At 39.5% G+C, this 24,465-nt stretch overlaps 1 protein-coding gene across 6 annotated transcripts in view; it reads right to left on the bottom strand.

The window, feature by feature from the left end:
* ZNF385D (zinc finger protein 385D) overlaps positions 1 to 24,465 on the bottom strand; it is a 412,248-nt gene that overhangs the window by 114,282 nt on the left and 273,501 nt on the right. For 4 of the 6 annotated variants that reach the window (XR_008933693.1, XM_056857457.1, XM_056857459.1 and 1 more), the window contains one exon: positions 5,503 to 5,613. The exons of the other annotated variants lie outside the window; for them this stretch is intronic. Coding sequence is in view for 3 of the 4 variants with exons in the window: in XM_056857457.1 (XP_056713435.1) it covers positions 5,503 to 5,613 (111 nt within the window). In the remaining variant the exon portion in view is untranslated. The remainder of the gene's footprint in view (positions 1 to 5,502; positions 5,614 to 24,465) is intronic. 6 annotated transcript variants of the gene reach the window in all.

Genomic DNA, 24,465 nt, shown 5'->3' with positions numbered 1-24,465 from the left:
ATATGATCAGGCCTAAATAATTTTTGTGTCTATTCCTGATACATAAATTGTATCTCTAGGATCTAAAAAAAAAAAAAACCTCTTGTTTTTATGGAGTTTTGCTTTTCATCAAAAGGGATGCTCATAATACTAGAGCATTCCAGTGGACTTACTTCAGTTCACATTGTCTGACACACTACAAACCTATGAATACATTTATTTAAAAAAATGCTTGATTTCTTAAAAAAAGGAAGCAGCCACAAAATTTGGAAGATCGGCAAACCCACCATGAACAAAAAAGATGAAGTAAAAGTGATTCTCTGATTATTTCACATTCCTCAAACTCATGTGGACACAGCATGCCAACCTCCCTCATGTCTTTGTACGTACACCTACAAGCAACTCACACACAAAGCTTAGGGGAATTTATAAAAATTCTTGGCTTATTCTCTAACTAGCTCACTTCCTGACAAACATTATTTATTTTACACAGAAGTTGTTTTTAATCCACCTTCTGGGACTCAAAATTGATTACAATGAGAGTTTAAAATCTTACACATGACCACTTTAAAGTCGAGCAGTCAAAGAACTGGCCAGACAACTTTGCTGCCCCAGTTAATGTCCCACCAAAATAGCTTGGCCTTGCATAACTTCAGGCAGCACAAGGGAACAGATGCCCACTGACCATGTAAGCAAGGCTGGTCTGAAAATGTAAGTGCTGGAACTGAATCAGCTCACTGCAGGTTTAATTTTTTTTATATTATCACAATTTATACCGTTTAACATTATTACTGTGTTTATTGAGTATTGTATAGTGTACTTTATGTAAAATACTCTTTTTCTTATTTTATGGAAAGGGCCAATGTTCTTACTTTCTAAACGATATCTTTCTTTTTCTTTTAACTAATTTTCTTTTAACTAATTTTCGGCCTAGCCGAAACTACTGCCCAACGCCAAAAATCTGTGCAATTCAGGGTTGCACAGGAGATACACCACCTAAAAGGCCATGGCGGCGACCCAAGAGGTGTTCCTGGGGCATTACGGCGCCAGCCAGGGGCAGGGCTGCCATTAGGCGGCCTCCTGAGCTGTTTCAGCTTGGGAACGCACCTGTGGCCTTTGCAGGAAGCTGGAGGCAGGCTCCAGCAGCGGCCGAACCTGGTGCTGCAGCAGCAGCGGCCAGAGACCAGCGGCCGGCCCTCCATGCCAGCGCTGGGGCCACAAACGCCGACGTGCACCTCCCGGACGCCAGCGCTGTGGGCCCTTGCGCTGGCGTGGGCCGTCGCCGGCCTCCAAAGGCCTTTGGGTCGGGCCACCAGCGCACCTCAGGAATGCGCTGTAAGAGGCAGCCAATGCAATGATTTTAAAATAGGCATAATACTAGTACTGTAACAAACAATCTGCTGTATTCTGCACCAAGTTCCTGCATTATCTTCATGGGCAGCCCCATGTAAATCACATTACAATAGACTAACTTCACCAGCTAGGATGGTCAAGACAGCATATAGAGGTCCTCACATTACCCAGGATCCTGTCAATTTTGCTTGGGGACACCAAGCTGAAACGTAAAAAAATCAGATGCTACTCCAGACACCTCTATTGTTTAATATGTTCCAAAACAGACATCCGGGTTAGAGTAGATGTGAGAGATATTAGCAACAAAGAACTGACAAAACCTTCACATCTAATAGCCAATTTCTTATCATTCTGGGGCTCCATTTTTAGGATTCAACAACCTCCGAGTTACCCTAAATAGTGGAACTGGATGCAATTCTATTGATTCAAATAGTATGAAAATGTACTGAACACAAGAAACAAGACTGGCTATCCTTTGTACTAGGAATCTGTGAAAAGAGAAAGATTCTTGGGGAATTATGACATAATGGATGTCTTTTTATTTATTTTTCCTCACCACGTTATCTCCAGAGGTGTATGAATTGTCCCACACTTAGGAAGATGAGGAAACTGCCAAAAACCTTCATTTGTATAAGTCAGAATATAGCACACAAGAGGCTTATTGAATTAGAAACACAAAACTGTTTTATTTTTCCTTTTTGGGGAAGAGTTAAAGTCAGGTTGTCAGGGAAGTTTTAGGACTAAACTTGGCAGATAAAACAACTATAGGAATGAGGAAATATAGGATAATTATATACTATAGATACTTTGTATTCAGATTACAGCTGATGTGTTTCACTGACAGGTGTTGTTACTTTAGAGATAGATTGAGACTTGGCAGTCACTGCTTAGTTTAACTGACATAAGCGTCTTTGAAGCAATATTTCAATTATTGGTGGCGGCAGGAACAAAACACACAAATTCCCAGTTTTCTTCATTAAAACTGGTTAGGAATCACCCCCTTTTCTTTGGAGCTATTTCCCTTAGGGAAGGACACTCAATTCACTTCCCTCACACAGGATCCTTCTTGATGTGTTCCTTTCACCCAGGCTACCAGCCTCAAACTATCCACTGTCATTCTCCAACTGCCAACTCTCAACTGCCAACTGTAGAATTCTCAGGGTTTTTCTTTTCTTTTTGAACCTCCTGTCACTCAGGATTCCATGACCAGGATAACACATCAGTACTCAGCAGTCGGCCACAGATGGCAACCACTATCCCCTGTTGGATACTATCTGGATTCACTGGAGGAGCTGAAATCATATTATAAAGATGGGACTGCATCATGCACCCTGCTTAGAGAGTATAATGTCACCACAGCACAAGGGATCCCATTTGCCTAATGAGAGAAGAGTGAATAGGGATTATAACTGACATATTAGCATAAGCCTTTCCCTTGATCCAAAGATATTCATTTGGATATTTTTATATCCAGCTTGCTTCCTGATAAGATGTTGCATCATATGTTCAAATTGTACATGAATTCGATCTTCACTTTAGGGATAGCAAGACAATGTAGGATATGCTTGGACCATTCTCATGGGTCTTCAGAAATTGCTGAGGATCTCACACATGGAATACCATCTGTCTTTCTAGTCCAGCCTGAGCACAATATGATAGCTAGTTTTCAAAAAGCCCATTTTTCAGGGGATAGCAAAGCAATATATGCTGTAGTGTCAGTCTTAGGTGTTGTGGTTTTAATGTATAGTCAGATGTACTACAGTGACTATATCCTTTGGTGAATACTCCTGCAATCTCAAACCACTTAAATGCTTTCAAAACAGTTTTGAAGCATGGGATTTTGATCAGTAAATAACACAGAGAGCAAATAGAAAAAAAATCGATACAATTTGTAAAGTAAAATTTTCTTTGTCCACCAAATTAGAGGTACTGATTTCATCTGCCATAGAGGCCTTGAACTGATTAATGCTTCTAAAATTTTATTTTAGAATATTTTATAACATCAGTGCAAGATACCCAAATCTCAGTTGTGTAGAACCAGATATTAGAAAATCTGCAGCAAATTGCTTAAAAGTGGTGGAAGCACAGTGGTGGTAACAGCAGAGAAAAGATGATTCCAATAGAAAATCCAGAACTTCAAATCTAACAAAATCTAAGAAATAGCATTGCATAGTAGTGAAACATGGAAAGCTATCACATGGTCTTGGGAGTATTTATTTACCCAATTCCAAAAGCACAAAGCCTGACCTTGCTTAGGAAAGGTCAGTCTAAAGATCTAACAAATAAAAAAATCTAACAAAATCTAAAATAACAGTGTTATTGGATGTATGCAGAAATGTGTTGTAGGGAATGCTTTTTTATGCAACTTGTGTCACAATGTTTTTATAAACGGCAACTGGGTTTTGGAGAGTTACTCATATGCATAATGAAAGAGTTCACAGAATCACTGTGAAGCAAACTGTGAAACAAATCCATTCACATCCTTGTATGAATACTTGCATACCATATCTTGAAAGTACATACAATTGATCAGAGCTAATATTATGCAGTCCTTGGGAATCTTGTGAACATTTTGAATCTTGATTAATTTTAATTTTGGGTTGAATGTACTAACTCATCATTTCCTTGGATTAGTTTAATTTTTTCTGGATAAGAGGAAATTTCATCACCAACTTATGGTTACCATATCAAGTGTAAAATGAATCCATCATTAGAGGGATCTTTTTGCATTTTTTTCATGATTACCCTTTTCTGTGGAAGCATCTACACCTTTGTTTTATTTTCAGTGAGAGAGTTCATTTTGATGTTGGCTAGCCTGTTCAAGAAGTAAACAGGCAAATCTAGGAAGAACCTTCTTGCTGAGAAAGTTTACAGAAAACAGTGAAAACCCGAAATGAAAGCACTCTATTAATAATAATATGTATTATCACACTTCAATGTTCAAAGCACTTCACATACATTATCTCAGCACAATAATAACAGTAATAGCAACAAACCTCATTATTTGCTTTGAACTGAAAACAGGCTGTATTTTTTTCTCATCATCTTTCGTTGCACCTGATGATTCCACTTGCTGATATCTATTTTGCTGATATCTATTTTTCAGCACCATATTCAAATAACCAGAAAATGCTCCATGGTACAGGATTTCTTTGAATGTTATCACTTCATATTAAAGATAGAGTATCACTTGTTTTAGTATAAAACTCTCCAGGATTTCCTAGAATTTACCATTTCATATTCGAGGATTGCATGTTTTAATCTAAAACGCTCCTCCTGGCATTTTAGGTTTTTATGATCAGGGGTCTTCTTTTTCATATGGGAAAGCATATAACATGCAATACCACTCACAGGCTGAAATGGTACTTAACAGAACAGGCTGTCTATTTTAGGGTTGCCATGTGTCTGTTGGGGGCGGGAGATTTCACTTCCCCAGTGGGCTTTGCCTGCTGGCACACCAGCAGCCAGTGGGAGAAATAAAAATAAAAAATTGCCATCAGCGACAGCAAGGTGTCAGGGGAAAAACTGGAAGTGGTATCAGTTCTCTCTAAGAAACACAGAAAACTGTATGGTTTTACAATAGAGCTTCTATAGATTCCTAGCTAGGTCTGACATCATGTCTGGCTTTCCCAGGAAGTGACATCATGCCATTGCTGACACACACAAACACACACCATGTCCCTGCCCCACCACATCTTCTGCTGGTTGCAAGGCTGTGCCTGGCAACCCTAGCCTATCCACTTTCTATACATTTGAATTAGTTCTGTAAAATAGCTTTATTTTACTAAATTATCATCAAGCTATAGTTACTGGAGACAAAACTGCTAGGTAAGAACACCTTCAAGGAAGAATTAATGACAGTATAGACCTTTGGCGAAGTTTCAATTCAAACATATGGGGCTAGTGGATGTGTTAAGAGCTAGTAAGCTCTACAGCTTGCTGTCATGATGCATCGAGTCTTCTATCACATACATTTCTGAAAAACTTGGTAGAACTTAAATTGTAGAAAAGAAACCCAAAATGTTTATGAAAGACCAACCAAGGAGTATCAATAAGTAATCACAAATGTGATTACATTTTACATACAAGGATCAGGTAGGTTCCACTGGCAAAAAGAAAACATTATCTCATACATAAATTCATTAAGAGGATAGAAAATTATCTACTTACATCTGAGTTAAATCTTAACTGACAAATGTTGCACGATATTATTTGCTTTCTTCTGTGAGGAAGAGGAACCCCAAACGTATGATTTATTACTGCTTTTTGAATTGGGTCCATCTGCAACAAAAAGAAGAGAAATAAAAGCTTTTCTGTTCTCTTGGAGGTCTGCCAATTTTGCTTACAGTGTTAAGTGGAATTTATAGACTGTCAAAGCCATTTTTCACATTAACAGAAAAGTTTTTTTTAAACTCCTGCCACAACTAAATTTTATTTTTCTTTGTAAGTGAAAATCAAAAATCCTGAGGGAAACGAATAAGCAATTTTGAAAAACCACTGTATATTTTTGAACAAAAAAAATCATGGTAGATTGCAAGAACCTGAAGAAATAGTTATTGAATATTCTGACATGTACAAATTCTCTCTCTTTCTAACATTAGCAATGGAGTTAGTTAATACTCCAGTCAAGGCCTAAACATTTTCTTTTTTGATGCAATGTCAAAGCAATTCCCTGCAGTTTTGTCATGGCATTGACATAGTTCATCCCTGGCTCTTAGCACTGTGCCTCAAATGAAAAGAAAAGGGAGAAAGAACTGTGAAAGAAAAGAAATTAAGATGAAGACTCAAGAGGAAATAGGATAATTATGTCAAGACTCAAGAAAATAGGATAATCATGTCAAGGACTCTACATGCAGTTAACTTCAGATCTTGCTTACTTTATTATATTTCTAAAGAAAGTTTTTTTTTGAGAATTAGAAGCAATGCTAAACTCTAAACAAAATGGAATTATCTCTCCAAATACACATTGCTAGTTAGCCTGCCTATTCTCTTCCTTTCTCAAAGATGTTCCACCTTAGGAAATGGCAGGCCCAGAGCCAGAAATGTTATGGTAGTGGGCATAAGTACATGGTGGGAAGAGACTATAAACTGGCAACTGGGCATCATTCCAAACCCCAGCCCCACTGGGCAAGGCCTGCTCAGGTCGTGGTGTAGGAGCTAGTAATGTCACACTAAATAGCAGACTTAATAGTAGTACTTTCATACAACAATAGGTATGCACCACATTGTATCTACATGTGGTTATGACTCAGAACCTTTGAAAAGGCGGCTACATGGAAATTAGGTCCTAAATAGAACTTAGAAATTAGGTACTGAATGGAAAATGTAGTAGAGATGTTAGTGCCAGTTTATTCCCTCCCCTTTCCAGTTTTAATGTGCAGCGGTCATCACAAGCAGACATGAGTACAAGTCTTAAAAGAAGCTGTATACAATCACCCATCCAGGGATTTTCTTATAATTGTACCAGGAGTCTTTTGTTGATTTAATTAGTATACCTATGATGGTCTTTCAAGAGATGTTGCAGGGCATAAGGTTGGGAAGAGTCAAAAAAGTGTTTAAAAAGCTGAGTGGTGGGGATAGTGCATTAATTACTACAATGGGAGGTTCCCAAGTCTGACCTTCCTGCATATTACTCTGTCCAATCTAGAAATTATCTCCTAATACTAGGTAGGGTGATTTGTGGGTGTAGTGAAGGCAAAGCACTCTGCTTTCAGAAGAGGAACTATTCTTGGTTCAAATTTATTTAGATTCTCCCAAATATCTGATTTTTTCCTTACAATGTGAAGTGGTGGGGCTTAAGATAGGATAGTACAGCCCATCAGCCCTTTAGACTTCTGCAGTAAAAATTCCAGCAACTAGTGGCAAAAGGATGTATGTTGCAGGAAGAAGGATACGTGAACAGGAATGTAATGCAAAATAGAAGCAGAAAGAGTGGGCAAAAGTATCCTATCTGGCTCGTTAAAAACATGTTAAATTTAAATATAATGCATACATTATAGCCCCTTTCAAATTATCATTTGAAACTGGATGTTATCCATTGTTGGCCCGATTCTGAGTAAAGTGATACAGGTACAGGTGTTTCATACAGCTGATTTCAATCCGCTAATGAGCATTCTCTAAAGCACTCTGAAATGTTCTGGCCATTTCAAACATCACCATGCTTTTTTCTCTGTCTTTTTTCACAGTGCATTCTTTTTCAGCTTTTAATTTTTTTGAGCATTCTAACATTAATTTTATACTGCTATAGCACCACAGCAATCCTATGCATCCAAATAGTGGTGATATAGCACTGAATTGCTATATCACCACAGTTCAGATGCACTGAATTGCTATGGTGCTATAGCAATATAGCACTAATCTTAAAATGTTTTTAAAAAGGCTGAAAAAGAACATACTGCGAAAAAAGATGGGAGGGGGGGGAGAGAAACAGTCCTTTGAAAGTGCTCCCAGATGTTTTAAACAGCATATTGCAGCGATTCAGAAGCTCAAGGAAGAACTGAAAATTCAGCGATTCAGAAGCGGAAGGAAGAACTGAAAATGGGAAAAAGCACTTTTCATTAAAAACGGCGGAGCCCCTGGATGCCAATGGCACACAAGCAGCTTTGTCTGAAAAGGTAAAAACAAAAAACCTGTTAGCAGCCAGGAGCCAAAATGGTTGTATCTGAAATTACATTTTAAAAATCTGCTAGCAACCGGCTGCTCAAACAGATTATAAGGGCAGTTTGAAAGGGGCTTTAATCAAAACTTTCCAGTCTAAACTAGTGATGTTATTGAAGGCTGTCCTTGTTTTGGAATACAAACAACAACAACAATTATTGCTTGTATTCAACAGAAGACATCCCAAAAAGTTTTTCTCCAGGCCTGATTCTAGGGGAGCTAAAGAATTCATGTATGCAACTCCCTTCTATCCACACACTTTGTTGGCAGAAGTAGGAGAGGTTTCTTTTTCTTACTTTCCCCTTTACCCATTTTCTCAGAGTGCTTGATGTTCTTTCTAAGAACATAAATGCTCTGTGAAAAACAAAGTTGTGAACATTCATGGAAAACTTTCACAGCAGGCATCTTGCATTTTATCTTTATTGTATAATTTTCTTGTTATATTGTTTAATTTTCTTTGTAAAGGCCTTTAAAGGTAAAGGTCCCCTGTGCAAGCACTGGGTCATTCATGACCCATGGGGTGACGTCACATCCCAATGTTTACTAGGCAGACTTTTGTTTGCGGGGTGGTTTGCCAGTGCCTTCCCCAGTCATCTTCCCTTTACCCCCAGCAAGCTGGGTACTCATTTTACTGACCTCGGAAGGATGGAAGGCTGAGTCAACCTTGAGCCGGCTACCTGAAACCAACTTTGGTTGGGATCGAACGCAGGTCATGAGCAGAACCTGGACTGCAGTACTGCAGTGTACCACTCTGCACTACGGGGCTCCTGTAAAGGCCTTTTGCTACCAACAAATAAACATTTACTTACTTACTTTCACATCAGTTTTTGAGGTATGGGGGGGTTGTGTGTGTAAAAGAGACCACCTTTATCCTTAGCAAGTGGAGGTCAGAAAAAGGGTTTTAGGGGAAGAAAGTAGTTATGGGTGAACGTAGAACTCTCAGGAGAAACATACCTTTTAAAACAATTCTGAAGTGTTGCTTGTAATTGCTACCATTATTCAAAATACATCCCAGAGGAGTTTGCCTGTCCATATTTAGATTTTTTTAAAAACTGCAATTGTGTCCATCTACATATAAAACACATGATAGATTTCCAAGCAAACAAAGAAACTTAGGATAAAATAACTGCCTTGTGAGGTTAAATATTATAAATATGGCATTGTAGATAATGCATTACACACACACACACACATACCTAAAAAAATTTTGTTTGCATAGAGAAGATCATGTATTTTACGTAGTATTTTATATAGTTTATATGGTTGGGGGAGGGGCTGTGGCTCAGTGGTAGAGCATCTGCTTGGCATGCAGAAAGTCCCAGGTTCAATCCCTGGCCTCTCCAGTTAAAGGGATTAGGCAAGTAGGTGATGTGAAAGACTCCTGCCTGAGACCCTGGAGAGCTGCTGCTGGTCTGAGTAGACAATAATCACTTTGATGGACCAACAGTGCATTCCTGAACAGAATGCCTGCGCCAGGCTTAGGACGCAACGCGACTGCGCTGCCTCCAAAGGAGGTTTCGGCACCCTTCACAAGGTTGCACGGGAGATATGCCACCTAAAAGGAAAAAATCAAAAGGGGCATTCCCGGCCCGAAAGGGCTTTGGAGGCTGCCTAAATGTGTCCCCTCCCCCAGGCCAGCACTGGAACACCCCGGGAACGCCTCCTGGGATGTTGTTACGCCCCAGGAATGCTGGTGTGGCCTTTGCCGGCGTTTGGAAGGCGCCGGAAAGCCCCGTTGGTGTCCCAGGGTGGCGCTGCCATGGCAGTGGCGGGCAACCAGGGTTCGGGCCTTCCCCCCGGCGTGCGGGCTACTAATGCCAGCTTAAGCTGCCCGGACGCCGGTGCGGGGCCCCCGGACGCCGGTGTGGGGGCTCAGACGCTGGCGCAGGCCCTTCCCAGCCTCCTAAAGGGCTTTCGTTCTGGACGCAAGCATGGCTCAGGAATGGGCTGCAAGGGTCTGATTCAGTATTAGGCAGCTTCATGTGTTCATATAGTTTTATATATGAGTTGGATATTGGGGGCCAGAGACTGGTAAATAATCCCAGGAATAGAATTCCAGCTCATTTCCAAGGGATGACATGCTGTATCTCACCAGGGTAATCCATTGAGTTCACCTTAGTGATCTCCAGTTCATTCTTAAAAAGAGTTTCACTATTCTGTGACCCTTAACTTCAAAGGACTTAGAAGTTTAATTCTACTTCAGAATGCAGTGCTTTTTTCCTGCTTTATGTCCTTGACTCCCCAAACTCTGCAATTTCCTCCATTCTCAAAGTAGGTATCATATGTCATGTAAATGACATATGCTGTGAGTAGAAGTTGTTGACAAATTGTTGACTATATAGATCATGATGGATGTATAGCACAGGCAACTTCTGCTTACAATGTCTGGCTGAGAGCTGGCTCACAAAACCTGTTCTACAGACACATTCAACTAAGCAGACCAAATAAAAAAATACCTTTACTGAGAAACAACCTCCCAAAATTCTCATAGCTTCTACTGACTACAGAATGTGGTCCTAAAATCCGAAGTTTATGAATCTTGCTGGAGTTTAGCTTAAAAACTGTGAGATTTGGATGGTTGCCCAGGTGATCTGCTGATTCAAATGCAGACATATCTTCTCTGCTGATTGCTCTTTGATACAGCAAGTCAGAATTATGTTCCCTAAAAAACTCTATAAATCCAGAGTCTAATGAATCCAGAGGAGACCAGCAAGTGAACGTCAGAGTTCTGGCATTATATTTGGCACTAGTATTCCTCCTAGAGTTTTCTTTTGGGAATGGCTGCCAGCCATAAAATTCTAAATAAATATTAGATAAGCTGCCCAAATGTTTGTTATAAGAAAGGGAAGTTGGCATGGGGATAACGCAAGGAATATCTGTGGAGCCTGAGAAACTCTGATCAGAAAGAAGAAAACAAAGGTCTGTTTGGATCACAGGCATGAAGGAAGAGGAATGAACTAAAAGAGAAAGACAGTTGGGAAATTTGATCCTATACATAAAAATATATATTACAGTCTCTTTGCCCTCCTTCTAGATTTTATGTTCTAAGAATTGTTCATGCAAAACTTACACATTTATTGAAATAAAACTGCAATCTTGTAGAAAGCTCTCATTTTGGAAGACCCCCATCGAGTCAGCGTACCTTTCAATTCAAAGCTATTATTAGCTGACACAAAATGTACTTGCCTGCTTGTTCACAGAGGCCTACATTAGTAATTTGAGGATTACAAGAGGGGAGAAAGAAACAACTCTTGGAACTGCTTGTCTGCCTAGAGGCAATTCTTACCTACCACAGGCAACTGGACAATGGCTATTTTACCAGCCTGCTCCAGGCAGAATCTGACTGTATGTGCTGTTTTAAAAACCTACTCCATTTTGCGGGGGGGGGGGGGAAGGATTCAACAAACAAATATTTTATGCACAAGTCCTCTATAGCCATCTCCCAGTCCCACTGCACAATGTATCATTAAATGATAGCTATAGACTAATTCTGGAAGCACACGAGAATAGATGAAATATATCCTATTCCTACATGGAGAATGAATTGCAAATAGACCCTTCATTTTAGAGCCCAGATTCACCAAAGGTTATTGATACCTTGCGGCATTGTAAAAAGTTATGAAAAATATTGTCACTTATGGATAGTTAAAGAAAGTAACCAAAGTTACTTTCATTGTATTGTGGAGCCTTTTTGAATCAACTCAAATATACACTGAATGTAAATGTGTGCTAATTTTGATGGTATTGTCTCCAAAGAAGGCATAAACAGGTGTATAGCTGCAGTACAGGAGAGAGGAAGAGCAGATTTTTATGTTCCTTCATCCCAGGTGAGTTTTCATTAAGCCTTGTGCTGTTGCAGAAAGGAATAGACATCATTTTACTTCCCCAAATCTGGCTTCACTGAGCAGCTTTTCACTCCTGGCCATTGTAGAAGGTAGCAATAAAATATAGTTTACAAAATCTTTTCATACAAATGTCATTAGATACTTGCAAAATTGCAGTGTAGTAATGGAGATAAGCTAATTTACTTCCACCCTCTCCCAAATCTGTCTCTCTGTGATGCTATAACGTCTTCGGGGCTTATGTAGGCCAATTTTTCTCCTCCTCCTGTTCTTCCTCCTTTAACTGAACCTCAGCTGCTCTCAGCATCCCAAGAGCAATGAGCAAGTTCAGTTCTTGACAGGCTGGCTGTAGGGGGAAGAGTTTTGTTCTTTTTAAATCATGAAAACTAATGTTTTTCTGCATACCGAGGGGATCATCTTCATATGTCGAAGCTTTTCTGGGATGGTGTGGAATCAGCATGGGCAGGGCAGAGAATCAGTGGAAGAGAGAGACCTACCCTCCATTCCTTTCCTTTACAGAGCAGTCTGTAGAGGAGAGAAAGTCTTTCTGGATTGATTTTATTTTGATCTGTGCTGCCTAACCCAGGAAACTGGACAGCCACTGTAAAAGTGTAAAATGTCAATACCCAAGGGCCCATACCACCACCACCCCCACAAGAACATGGACAGTTCAGGGGACTAGTATAGACACAAGCACATCTAACCCCAAATAAAACTATGCCTGGAGAATCCAACTGCAGTAGGTAATGTGTATGATCAATACATGGTTCTTAATGGAGTTCATCCTGCTGAGCCATGCCAACGTGTTTGGTTGAAGGGATAGATAAGCATATAGAAAGTTGCTGTTAATAGCTCCATGCCTAGCAAATAAAGCTCCTATCCAGTTATATAAATACTTAATTAACATTTGGAATAAACAAGGGATCCAGCTGAGGGAACTTACTCATCGAAATATCTAAATAATGGGAGGGGGGGAGAGAAAAAGAAACTCATATAATTTGCTTTTATGTAGAATTGAAAACCAGTGATTCTAAGTACTTAAAATGCATGTTCTAGATGTGCAATCATGCATGGTTCATCCTTTATAGCTAATTCATTTAGTGTTGCCTCAGTAAGTGTGGTGAATAATTAGCCAGTGATTAGAAATTCAACATAAAAAGTTCAAGCATTTTTAATGAATGGTTGCTTCTCGTTTTTATCAATGATAGACTACAAGATTTTGTGATATGTTGTTTTTCACACATCAGAAACTAAAACACAGTTCACGTCAATCTGCAGTCATACAATTTAACTAAACAAAATTCTGACCTATGGATAGCCAATCATTTTGAAAGACATGTGAACTCTCCCACATGCTGCTTTCGTAAGTCAACGTACTAACTCAAGTAGTTCTGACTCTTTATCTTAACCTTCTTACAACTGAACAGCAGATAGATCATCTGGAAAAGGATTTATCATTCATGATGAGGGATCCTTAAGTGGTATTTAAATATTTATATCAAGCACTACACTAATATTATCTCAAGATCATTCTCAATCTTTTTATGGTTATGTCAAAATTATTATTAAATTTTAACTCCGTATGCTTTGTGAGATACAGCAGCAGCTCCCCTACCTGAACTTCCACTATATCCCAACAACAAAAGAGAGCAAATACAAGTGTATCAAGAAGAAACATCTAAAAGAAGGGGGCAAAGAGAAGGAAAATAGGAAAGGAAAGCAGAAGAGTCATACCAGCTGATCTATTATTCAGCCCTCCTTCATACCTGCCAAGGAAGTAGGGCCATATTGGATCACAGGAAATCCTTCAGGAAATCTTGTTATTGGTCACCTACTCCTTGTCTATGTGGCCCAGCAGTTTTGCAATATTTCAATTTCACTTTCCAGGACAGTAAAATCATTGCTTTGTCTATAATTACTCGAACAAATGTAGTCTGGACACAAATTGATAGAATGCTAAATGAGCTGTTCAAATTAACAACCAAAGTTTTCATTTCTGGAGGTAACGTCCCTTCCCCTGGAATTGGGATAAAATTCTCAGGGGCTGCTCCCTTCACCCAAGTGACCCTCTTTTCAAAATTTCAGACAGATACAAACGCTACAGGCAACTAACAATCTCACTGGTAGGGTGGGCATGGGCTGCATGAATAGGCAACTGAGCTTTCCCCTCCTTTGTTGGGATCCTGACGCCCCAAGTAGCGGCATATGGGTTGTTTTACAAAAATAAGTACTCTTAGGAGGGGGCATAAACCACCCATCTTGCCTTATATTGCTCCACTCCATTACTCCCCTACTTTGGCTGATTTCCCATATTAAAGCCTGGCAGGGAAAAATATACTTCAAAGAACTAAAATAGGCTGTTTCACTTCCAAGGGACCCAAGTGACTTTCTGGGATGCTGCAAACCTCTAACAGCACTGACATACTGCTGGAACCATGTATTTGAGCAAGAGCTGCTCTAATGGCATACGCCTCTAGAATGAAGTCTCAGTGTTGCTGACATTGGATTAATGCAGTAATCTAATCTCATCGACACATTATGGGACTCAAGAGTTCAGCCCTAAGGTTGAACCAATCTTTGCTCCACAAGTGACAGATTCTGGTGGCATCAGATTCTCAAAATTTAATTTTATTGTCTCTTATATCCCAGTTAGCATTGGAGCTAATAATGCAGTCAACAGAGTTACATCCTTCTAAGTATATTGAAGTCAATGGGTTTCTAGGGGTGTCAATCAGCTGAGGACTGCCTTGTAAAATGGTGGGTAGTGTAATTTGCCTCTGTTTTTTAAATCAAACATAGGATCAAAAACAAAACCGTTTACCGTACAAATGCTAAATCAAGTGAACTATGAAAGTGAGACTACTAATATCTCTTATTATCACTCACTCTCTTATTATCAGTTAAGTGTTATAGATTTGATTGCCAATTATGGTTTTCCTTCTTTTGCAGTTACCGTAATAGTCTAACACATGCCTATATTGTCTGGCTGCTTATTTCAAATGACTTATTTCAATGAAACCGATGGGTAATATTCAATTCTATGCACACATAATGTAACACCAAAAGGTATGATGATTGGATGTCATCCAACAAACACATCAAGATTTCTAAGTGTCTAGTTCCCAAGCAGCCAGAAAAAATAACAATTACTCAGTTTGGCAAAATTAGAAAGTGAAATCGCAATAAAAATATTCAGAGCATTTTCAAGCTTTATTGAACTTCTGTATAAAAAGTCGAGAAGGGTAATGAGAATTACACAACAATTCCCAATAGGATGTTTCACACATAAAAGATCTTCGGAGAACTAGACCAAATGCAATAATTGGCTTTTAATGACAGTCCAGCCTTTCATCATGCATGGCAAACTAATACAGGATCTTTGCCAGGCATAGAACTTGCTATATGGACTTTATTAATTTCTGTATAACTGGACCCCTACAGAGAACACTACTATGAATGGCCCAGGATTTAAATAGATTATTACGGGCTATTAGGTAAAGGTAATTTCAGAAATATTGACTAAATATGTATCAGGAACTTAATTTAAAGTATACTGAGAACACTTATTCCTGTAGGGATTTAAAAACGCTCCCTATGTCTTGCTTTACCTGTACCAATGTATGGGAATCAGCATAGATGCAGTGAAGAATGTTGTTCCTCTGGAGGAAATCGTGCGAGGATGAAAACAGGCAAATTTTTCTTGTGCTGAACCTCACTTACTAATACTACCCAAAAAAATGGAGGCACAGAAAAGGCCACGGCTTGACCACTCCTAGCTCAGCAGGTAAACTGTTTTGTCTTTTTCTTGATCTGCATGATTTAAATAACAAGCAAAAGAAGCTGCCATAATCAATATCCAGAATCATATATTTGTCACCAGAGGTATATAAAAAGAAGAGTGGCAGAAGATGAAATATTGTTCAGAATGCCCACCTCTCCAAGTGATGAGAAATTCTGCAGTAATAGACAGGATTAACTACAGTGCAATCCTAAGTAGAGGTAGCAGAGCATGCCCTGAACAATGACACACAAATGGCAATAAAGGGATAGTTGAAAAACTGCTGAAGTATGGAAGTATTACTGAGACCTTGAGCATGGTGAAATCAGAGATAGTTTATTGAGAGGAATAATTAGCATACTCAAATAGTCACAATAACATCAAGCAATGGCAAGAACACTCAACGTTAGAATGCACACACTGAGATAGCAATGTTCCAAATGCTCACACATACTGTGCAACATGTGTCACCCAAGAAGGGGAAGGACAAGATGCCAAAGAGGTAGATCCATGCAGGTTCCAGGCACAGGTCCAATTTCTGAGGCAGGGAGTCCTAGCTTCTAGAGAGACAATAATCCTAAAAGATAAATCCAGGAAAGAGCAGCAGGGGACAGATCTTGTTTTAGTTTCAAAGCAGATAGAGAGGTAGAGAAAAGTAATGGGAACTCCAGGCTGCTCGGAACGTTTCCAAATAAGGAAAGAGAAGAAAGGTCTCTGGGAAAGAGGTGAGTTTGGAAAGAATCATGGGTTACTGCACGGAGCTAACATTGGGAGTAAGGTTGTTTTTAAATAACAGCAAATTTTGTGTTTAATTTATATTAAGGAACATAATCTGAAGATTAAAAAAAAGAGAGAAGAGAAATGGGGTGATCAAGGATGATAGAAGAAATGACAGGGGTACTTAAGCAGAAGAATCAGGGAGGGTAGCAGAAACTATGAAGGGCCAGGGATGGAAGGATCAAGAAACAAATATCAAAATATGAGAAATGAGCAAGGATACTTAAGATCATAATAATTACCTCTCTAGCCATCCGAAAGTGCCTGACTAGCACTCTCCATCCAAACTTCATACTCCATTTACACCCTTTCTAAGCCATTAGCTCTACCGTTTAAACATTCTTCTATCGCACAGAGTATCTTATTGTTTTTTGAGGTGAGCACATGAAAGACAGAAGGAGAAATATATGACCCGTACTGGGATTCATAGTGAAGTTTTCATTGCCCGCATGCATTAAAGCTTTGTCTTTCATACCATGGACTCTCATGGTACTCTGGCCTACGACCAGCAGTACTCTACAATACTTTTTCCTTTTTCCTGTTCGCTGTCCATATAGCAATAGTAGCCAGCATTTAAATGTAAGACATTAGATAATTTTTATCATGTTTACAATCAGGTGGGAAAGAATTCAGATTGCTCATGGTATGGAATTCCATGTAGTTCACGGTTCAAGGCAAGTTCCATAGTTTTGTTGCCTGTATAATAGCAACAATGCAAAGAAGGACAATTTATTGTGAACATCTGGGGATGATGTTTTGAGCACTTCTAATGCTGTTAAAAGCAGACAGTTTTTGAGAGAGAAACCCCAAAGCTACAAAGGAGGTTCAATATAAGAAATAAAAGCCTCCATATGTATTCAACACACACCAAAAACAACAACAATAACAACTCTATTATGCCAGACCCCAACCATGATCTTTCTTAAATCAAGTCACAATAATGTAAACAGGGCAACAAAACTGAGCTTTGTGAAGGATACTGTTGTATCTGACTCGCTATTGCTGAATAATGCTGAAGCTTCCTATCATTTCAGACAGGCTCCGCTGGCATGCTCTACTCTGTGCTGTCTTCCATAAATATTACTGTGTTTACAAGTATGTGGGGTGAATAGAAGGCCCTGGCTACCACAGCCACTTAGGCAACTATCACTGCAGTTGAGAGCAGAGTGATACCCTTGTAGAAGTCCACAGGAATCAAATGGGTTAGAAGGCTATCGCTCTGCTCAGGATTGCACTACCTATGTTTGTATCCAGTTGCAGCATAATGACACACAGTGCTAATAGGTTTGATTTCAGATAAACCAGCTGCCTTTTATAAGGTTGTGTGGCAACTGCATATATGTACTCTAAGCAGCACACCTGTGCTCTGCAGGAAAGGAAGGGTTTGGTGCTGACAAATAAAGTAAGAGTCAGCATAGTATAGTGGTTAGAGCAGGGATGTCAAACATAAAGCCTGAGGGCCAGATCCGGTCCCTTGAGAGTTCTTATCCAGCCCGTGAGCTAGCCGAGCCAGCCACCCCTCCCCACAATCTCAATCGAGGCTGACGAGGCATGGCATGGCCCAACCAAGTGACATTTATATCATATCTGGCCCTTGAAACAATTGAGTTCAACACCCCTGGGTTAGAGTGTTGGACTAGGATCTGGGAAACCAGGTTCATGTACCCACTCTGCCATGGAAGACTGCTGTGTGACCCTGGGCCAGTCATACACTCTCAGCCTAAGCTCCCTTCCATATTGGCGATGAGTATAAAATGGAGAAATGAAGATGCAACCTGTTTCAGGTCCCCATTGGGGAGAAATAAATGTATGAATTCAGCAAACAAACAAACAAACAAATAAATAAATAAGATTCCATGAATACTCTATTGGAATCATGATAAGGTTGCCAAATCCAGCTGGGGGATTCCTGGAGATTTGGGAGTAGTGCCTGGGGAGGTAAGAGTTTGAAAAAAGAGAGCTCAGCAGGGATGTAATGCCATAGCGTCTGTCTTCTGAAGCTGCCAGGGAAACTGATCTCTGTTATCTGGAGATCAGCTGTAATTCCAGGAGAACCCTAGGCTCCACCTTGAGGCTGGTGACCCTAATCAAGCAAAAAGGAGCCAGCAATTTTTGGTCTGGCAAAGCAATATGTCATCACGTAGAGCCTCCTATTCCATCCTCTACATGAATGAGCAGACTAGCTTAACCAATGACTGTATGCAACAAATCTGCAAAATACTTGTGCAACTAAAGAGCTACTTGGGTAGGAAAGTAATGCCCAGGGGCAACCCGAAGCACTAATTTCGACACACAGGACTGTCAGGAACGACTATTTTAGTGCCACTGTATGCTTAGCTTCCAACTACTGTGTTTCTTTTTGTAATAGAAGCTTTTCCGTTAGGCACTGGTCTCCTAAAGCAGCTTTTTATATGTCTGCTTGTCAAAAACCTTTAACTATAATAGGAAAAGAAAAAAAAGTAGGGAATAGTTCAACAGAGTTTACAATACCTTTAATTCAGCATCTCTTTCCCCACTTCCTATTCACTCTCTAGGTAATCATTTTTAAGCTATAATATAAGGTCACTTGTTTGAGCTTTTCTCAGTAGAAGCAGAAAGGTAAGCCGTCTGTTTGCATTCAAAGGTCTCTCATTCACCTTTTCAATGTATTTTGACAATTTGCCAGGTGGACTGCCCTTCACCTCAGTGCTGCATATCATCAGCCTTTATTTCTAACAAAAACAGACAATGTGCTGCAGTATACATCCAAAGCAAAGATTTCAAATAGTCCTTAACTTGGAATTACTTCATTTAGAAGGAACCGGAATATAAAACTCTATCCGTCTACTAGCTGCAGTGGTTCTTTGTATCACATTCAGTGTGAAATTTGCAGTGCTGTTATTCAATACCAAAATTGATAATGCTTGAGCAAAAACAATCAACAGTTTGGAAGGAGGGTTGACTGATGCTTTCATTGATAATAATAATAATACCAAAATTGGCCAAAGCAGTAACTAATAAATGTGATGTCAGGATAAATATTACATTTCCCGGCTACTAACTGAAAGGACAGGTCTTGTCGCTGGTCAGTGCGTTTCAGTGCCTATGCTCTTCGAATCAACCCCTTCCTGAGAAGGAGTATGATATCTTATTCAGATAGACACCTAATAAGCAGGACTCAACTGCTTCTTACCGAAGTAAACTTTCTCTTGAAGTGCGTCAATAAATTATGAAAAGGGACATAAATGTATGTACAATTTATTTTACATAATGTAGTATATGCAAGTAGATGGTTACAAAGTCTTAAAATGTTACACAAGTTCAGACATTATGAGTCTTGAACATGTTCATGTTGCAAGCAATCTTTAACAATCTCCATGCCTCTATATGAGAATATCAAACCTTAAAACAGTAGTAATATTTCATTCAGAATAAAAGTTATAGAAATCTTGTAAAAATGGTTAGTTCAGAACACAGTTAAGATTTAGTTAAAAGTATCTTAATTCAAAGTATCTAGAATATCATAATAATAAGCAGGCATACTTTACCCAATCATGTCAGTTGTGAACCTCCCCAGTACAGCAAGGCTGTATTTGAAAGTTCCCACTCCATTGTAAGGATGAATAGACCTTTTAAGGTCTTCTATGTGTTATTTTAGTCTTTAAGTATCTTCGGTGAATGCTGTTAGAAAAACATCTAGGTGTTCTCAACCTATGAAAGGCCTCTGATCTATGCTGAGATCAGGGAGATTTGTGTGTGTGTGTGCAAAGCTAAAATAGAAGCTATGCAAAGCTGAAGTCAGTCAGCTATCTATGGCTATGTGAATGCTTAAAGCTGTGTAAATGTTAAAAAGTTCTGTGTAAGAAATGAGTTCAGAAGCCTCTCTGGTTGTTAGAGAGATTTCTGACTCCATGCAAAGAACAAGAAACTCCAAGTATTCCCAGCTCATAGAAGAACTGGAGAGACCCGTGAGTCCATGTCTGTAAGGACTGAAATGACTATGCAAAAGGCTAGGTAGATCTTAGTGAACACTTCTCAATACATGCCAGCATTAAGAAGTGCCTCCATACAAAGGATGGAGAGATCTAAGCTCTCAGAATCCACGCTAAGGTTGATGGTTTCTAAGAGTCTCCATCTTACTTAAAAGATGGAGACGTTTGTAGGTATTCAGCCCAGACACCCAGTCCTAGCAAGGGCTGATAATCTGAAAAGAATCCCCCATTTAGAGAGTTTTCCAATCTCACAGGAAGATTTGTAAATGTAAGAGAAATCTGTAAGTATCCAGCACTTGCAAAGGCTAAATACTTAGAGGGACCTTTTAGGCAAGAAAAAGTCCTAACCCATATGGAAGGTCTGAGAGCCTTAATCCACGCAAGCATCAAAGTCTCAGAGCCTACATCCCACGCAAGGGACGGAGAGTTCCATGCAGGCCAGTGGGATTAACCTGTCAAGAGACTCTCCCTTTTGGCCAGAAGAGCCCCTCCTTTTATATGTTTTTGGAGACCCGGTTTCTCCGGATTTGTTCTTATTTTGCCTACTACAGCCCCCTTTCCGGATTCTGCAGTTATGCACTATTGTGTTAGGAGATCCTGTTCCTGGTCCATAGCCTGTTCATGGCCGTATTTTACATTTTATGCTGCATCTTGCTTGTGTCGTATCCTGCAGTATCCTGCTTAATCAGGCAGGCTACTGTTTGGATTCCAGGAGTAGTTCACCAAGTGCTCTTGCCTATATTTTAAACAGGATCAAATGGTCAGACATGTCTAGGCTTGCCAGGTTCCTACTGTAAGGACTGTAACAGAGGAAATCTTACACAAAGCCTAGTATTTTAATGAAGAAATCATTTCTGTCGCTATTACAAACAACTTATATACTAAATGATTTAGGCCCAACATTCTTAACTGAGTATTCTATTATTGCATTTAAACTTTAAATAGTAAAAGTCTGCAAGATACATGTGCTTCTTTTAGCCTAATTGTCTCATAAATGCCAGAGCCCATAACAGTCTTAAGGAAACCCATCTGGAGCACAGACTGAAACTGGATTTTTTGCTACTTGATATAATATGATAGCATACTTATTAGGGCCAGGATACAAAGAGGAATGAAACAAATTATTTTGAGTCTAAGATACATGCCCCTCCCCCCGTAAAAACAACTCTTTAGACTACATGACAAACGGCTTTTGAAACTGGGAGTTTCAAAGTAGTTCGTGAGATGACATGTGGGTCAAGCTGTTTATTAAAAAAGAACTGCGCTGATGTACTTAAAGTTTTGCTTTAAAATCAACAATTGCACTGACTTACTTAAAGTTTCTCGTAGAAGCCATTTTTGGGCCTAGCCCCGGCCTGGTGGAACTCTCTCTCTTATGAGACCAGGCCCCGTGGGATTTAGTGCAGTTCCACAGGGCCTGTTAGACCAAGATGTTCCGCCAGGCCTACGGTTGAGGGCAGCAACGGTTTTCATACTAGCTGGCCTCCCTCCTCCTTTTATTTCCTTCTCATGAGTTTAATAGGGGTTCCTGGTCAGGGCCATCTTAACACATGGGCATGCTGGGCAGTTGACCGGGGGCTCCACGAGCACAAGGGCCCCATGCTAATCTGTGTATGTTGTGACTTGAATATTTAGTATGTTTTTTACTAAAGATAATGAACAATATTAATGTTAATTTGGGTTTGGATTAAGAATAAATACTGAAGTATAATGTAAGAAAGGACTGGTTCATTATGGAAGCACCAATAAATATATCTTTAATTTTATAGATGTTACATTTTTATTCCTGTGAGTGGTTGTGTAGGTAGGGGCCCCAGTGCACTGCTTTGCTCAGGGGACTATAATGCTGTTAAGATGGCCCTGTTCCTGGTTGCTCTTCCCTGGGCTCGCCGTGGACATGCGGCATTATATGGGCACCAATCTGTTTTATTAATAATTTTATTGTGGTATTTACATTCTATGTGTTTTTATGTATTGGGTTTTAACAGATGTCAGCTGCTCTGAGCCCGGGATAGAAATGCAAATCATCATCATCATCATCATCATCATCATCATCATCATCATGATTGCCAACCTCCAGGTATTAGCTGGAGATCTCCCACTATTACAACTGATCTCCAGCCGATAGAGATCAGTTCACCTGGAGAAAATGGCCGCTTTGGTAATTGGACTCTATGGCATTGAAGTTCCTCCTCTCCCCAAATCCCACCCTCCTCAGGCTCCACCCTAAAAAATCTCCAGGTATTTCCAAACCTGGAGCTGGCAAACCTAATCATCATCATCATCATCATCATCAAACTACTCTTTGGATGTTGGCCCATGGGGGCAAGTCAGATAATCGAGGGGAGCTGCAGCTTAGTACATACACAAGATATCACACCCTGTTGTCCAAATGCTCACACACCTCACAGACAGAAGGCCCCAGGTTCAATCCCTGGCACCCAAGTGGACAAGAAGTGAAAACTGTAAAACAGGTGATATCCTAAGAAAGGATACGGGGAAATGTATGAGCAAATGCATTAACACTCCTTGAGCAGCGTGAACATACTGCTAATGGAGGTCAATTACTATGCAAATATCCTGTAATTGTGCTTGTTAAACGCTGAGCATAGTATGCTGACTTTAAAAAAAAAAGAAGCAGCAGAAATGAAAAATGACTAGTACATGATGCAGGTTAATTGTTAAGAAAAAATATCAGAATTCTCTTGTCCTTTACAGTCCTCATAATGATGCAAACAGAAAAGAGCAAATTTACATCTTTAAAACTAGCATGCCAAAAATCTTGGATTTCTATAATTATGCTTTTGCTGTCTAAGATTAATCAGGCAAGTTAATGATGCAAAAAATTACATTTATAATCCACTCTGCATACAGCTGTACTGCAAGCTAAAATCTAAGTGCTATTAAGGTAAATGGAATTAATGGGCTGTCCCTGGCAATCTTCATATCTATCACTTACTAATTAATATTATTCTGTAAAGAATAATTTGAGCTGAGACTAACATACAAAAACAACAAGGCTAAACTTGCATTGGACATTGTGGGACCTGCAGATGATAGAAGATGGTTTACTGGGCTCCAACTTCCTAAGAAATTGCCAAGTAGCACTGAAATCAGCAAAAATCTTTTACGTACGTAATTCATTATGGCAGCCAAATTATTATCTCCCTCAAGAATGAACTTTTGTGAGAAATGTCAACTTCAGCTAATAACTGAAGGACCAAGTAAGAGAAGCTATAAAATGTGATAGCTAAATTACAAGAGAAAAATGGATTCTCTGTGTTATCTTTGTAGACAATTCCACACACTTATGATCAAATTCCTTGTATAAATTGAAAGTGTTCCTACCCAACTGAATATACTGGGGAAGAAGGCTGTGGATAAGTGGTAGAAAATCTGCTTTGCATGCAGAAGGTCCTATGTTCAGTCCTGGTATCACCAGGTAAAAGGAGTCCAGGAGTCCACTCGAGAACCTGCAGTGTTGCTGCCAGTCAGAATAAACAATAGTGACCTTGGCTGAAGTGATCCCCAATGCACACGGGCACAATAGTTTCCCAACATCATGTCTGACTGTAAAAGGAACAAAAGCCCTCAACCTGACTCTTGTCAGAGGTAATGTCTAGGCAGCTGTGTGTGTTCATGTGTGTGATTTTTTTGGTTTCTGTAATTTTTTTGTATATTTTAATGTACTATAAAAATACCTTTCTTAACATTTTCAGTTAAAAAACAAAAACAAAACTGTGTCATTTACACCCAAGACTTTATAGCTGAATTCACATATCAGTGAAAAGGGAGTACTCTAATTCGATCCCGGGTAGTTATACTGAGTGGAATTTATTCACACTTCTTCCAGTATCCTAACAAGGAAAAGATGAGGAAAGGACCCGAATTTGTGGATTCATTTCTTATCTAGTCTCAGTTTCCATCATCGTGGAGAGATTGTTTTGTACACATCGTGGAGAGATTGTACACAACACCAAATGAAATCTAGGTTAAGAATTTCAAATGTTTTAATTTCTATATTTCAATAAACTTTTCCATTCCAAAATGAGGACTTGTATAGAATAACTACAGCCTATCAAGTACAAATTCGTAAGTGTGTGTGTAA

This window comes from Euleptes europaea, chromosome 11 (genome assembly GCF_029931775.1).
Source record: "Euleptes europaea isolate rEulEur1 chromosome 11, rEulEur1.hap1, whole genome shotgun sequence".
Taxonomy (NCBI): domain Eukaryota; kingdom Metazoa; phylum Chordata; class Lepidosauria; order Squamata; family Sphaerodactylidae; genus Euleptes; species Euleptes europaea.
The sequence above is the reverse complement of the archived record's forward strand: the minus strand, read 5'-3'. Positions and strand labels throughout refer to the sequence as shown.